Below are 1,588 nucleotides of genomic sequence, written 5' to 3' on the forward strand. Positions count from 1 at the left end.
TATGTTGTTTGTTTGTTTGTCGTTGTTGTTTTGGGAGGGGGGGGGCATGGGAGAACTCGGTCCCGGTTACCACCCGGCCGAAGCTTAGTGACCGGATACCCGAACCCGGTATTCGGCCACTTTTTTACTACCCGTGCATCCCCACTAAGAATTAAACTGTGACGTCATGTAAATGGGTACCGTCATTCCGACATCAATTTATCATCAAAATACAAACCTGTAATAAATAAACAATGTAATCATACTAAACCTAATTAAAATCCCTTAACTCACGTCAGTTGGCGGAGTGTTCTTTTTACAAGCAACAAGTAGAAAGTATGATTAAACTTCGAATTCGTTCCCAGTTCTAAAAGTTAATACTTTTAATAAATGTTTTCTACACTTTGTGATTTAAAAGTAAAGATGGAGCTCTCGACAACATTCTTGTTTCATGAGCAAATGTGGTTTTTTATTTATCATTATTATGCTTTAAAAGTGAAGAAAATTTCAGAGCAACCACCGGTCACAGTTTTTAAAAAATCTCATGACTTCTTGTTCGAACAGAAGCAGCAGAAGGAATATAATAACACCTTTGGCCAAATTAGGTAATATTGAATATTTTAATTCAGTGTTACCAGCACTCGCCGCCTATACGGCTATTAGTAACCGAACGACGGAATTAACTGTCACTGTTATAATACTTTCACAGCTGAAAGTGGATTTAGCAGCTCGAACCTCAGACCTTCCGATACGAAGCCCGAAACGCTTGACACTGAACAAGGAAACGATGGCGGTGGTTTGTAACATATTTAGAAACATTCACTTGCAGTCTTCTCCTGATAGAGATAGCCTCAAACACACATTATTGCATATTTCACCTTTTCGAGCGGCGATTCGCGAAGCTTCTTGTTTTCTTCGCCTTCCGTGCCCACGTACACAATGTTATAGTGACGTCACATATCATATGAGAATGCAAGGTTGTAGTTACCAGAGTTTTGTACACGCGGAGTGGAGCGGCGCGCGTCACGGTAGTTGAGCCAGTGCAGTCGTTCGGACAGTTCGGGGCCCCATTCCAGCTCAGGTTTTAGTTGATACTGTAGTCGCTGTAACATCAAGCAAACACAAACATTGAAATAAATTACACTTTCTGCTTTCTCATTATTATCAGCTGAGAAGAAATAAAATATACATTTTTGGTTGTAGAGCTTCTGATACACGGCAAAATCCAGGAGTATCGCCAAGGGTGGGTGGGTAAACGAACACCCTTTGGAGCCACAAATAAATATCAATTCCACAAGCCACAATAATACAACTTGCAGGCAGACCCTATATTCTTAGCTCACCCATAACGTGCTGAAACAGACTGAATGGTCCCGTTAGGCAGCGTAACGTGAATAGACAGTAATGGTTTGTTTACGCCTACATATTCCTAGTGAAACAGACTGAACGGTCCCGTTTCCCAGCGTCAGGTGAACAGCCAGTAATGGTTTGTTTACGCCTACATATTCCTAGTGAAACAGACTGAACGGTCCCGTTTCCCAGCGTCAGGTGAACAGCCAGTAATGGTTTGTTTACACCTACATATTCCTAGTGAAACAGACTGAACGGT

The 1,588-nt window shown here is 41.6% G+C and overlaps 1 protein-coding gene across 1 annotated transcript in view; it reads right to left on the minus strand.

Annotated features, from left to right (window-relative positions):
* Positions 1-16: 16 nt before the first annotated feature.
* The window catches only part of LOC111089859 (sodium-dependent nutrient amino acid transporter 1-like), a 16,944-nt gene continuing 15,372 nt past the window's right edge, over positions 17-1,588 (minus strand). The window contains exon 4 of the mRNA XM_022403065.1: positions 17-1,082. Coding sequence (XP_022258773.1) covers positions 933-1,082 — 150 coding nt within the window. The 3' untranslated portion in view covers positions 17-932. The remainder of the gene's footprint in view (positions 1,083-1,588) is intronic.

This window comes from Limulus polyphemus, unplaced genomic scaffold (genome assembly GCF_000517525.1).
Source record: "Limulus polyphemus unplaced genomic scaffold, Limulus_polyphemus-2.1.2 Scaffold7654, whole genome shotgun sequence".
Lineage (NCBI taxonomy): Eukaryota > Metazoa > Arthropoda > Merostomata > Xiphosura > Limulidae > Limulus > Limulus polyphemus.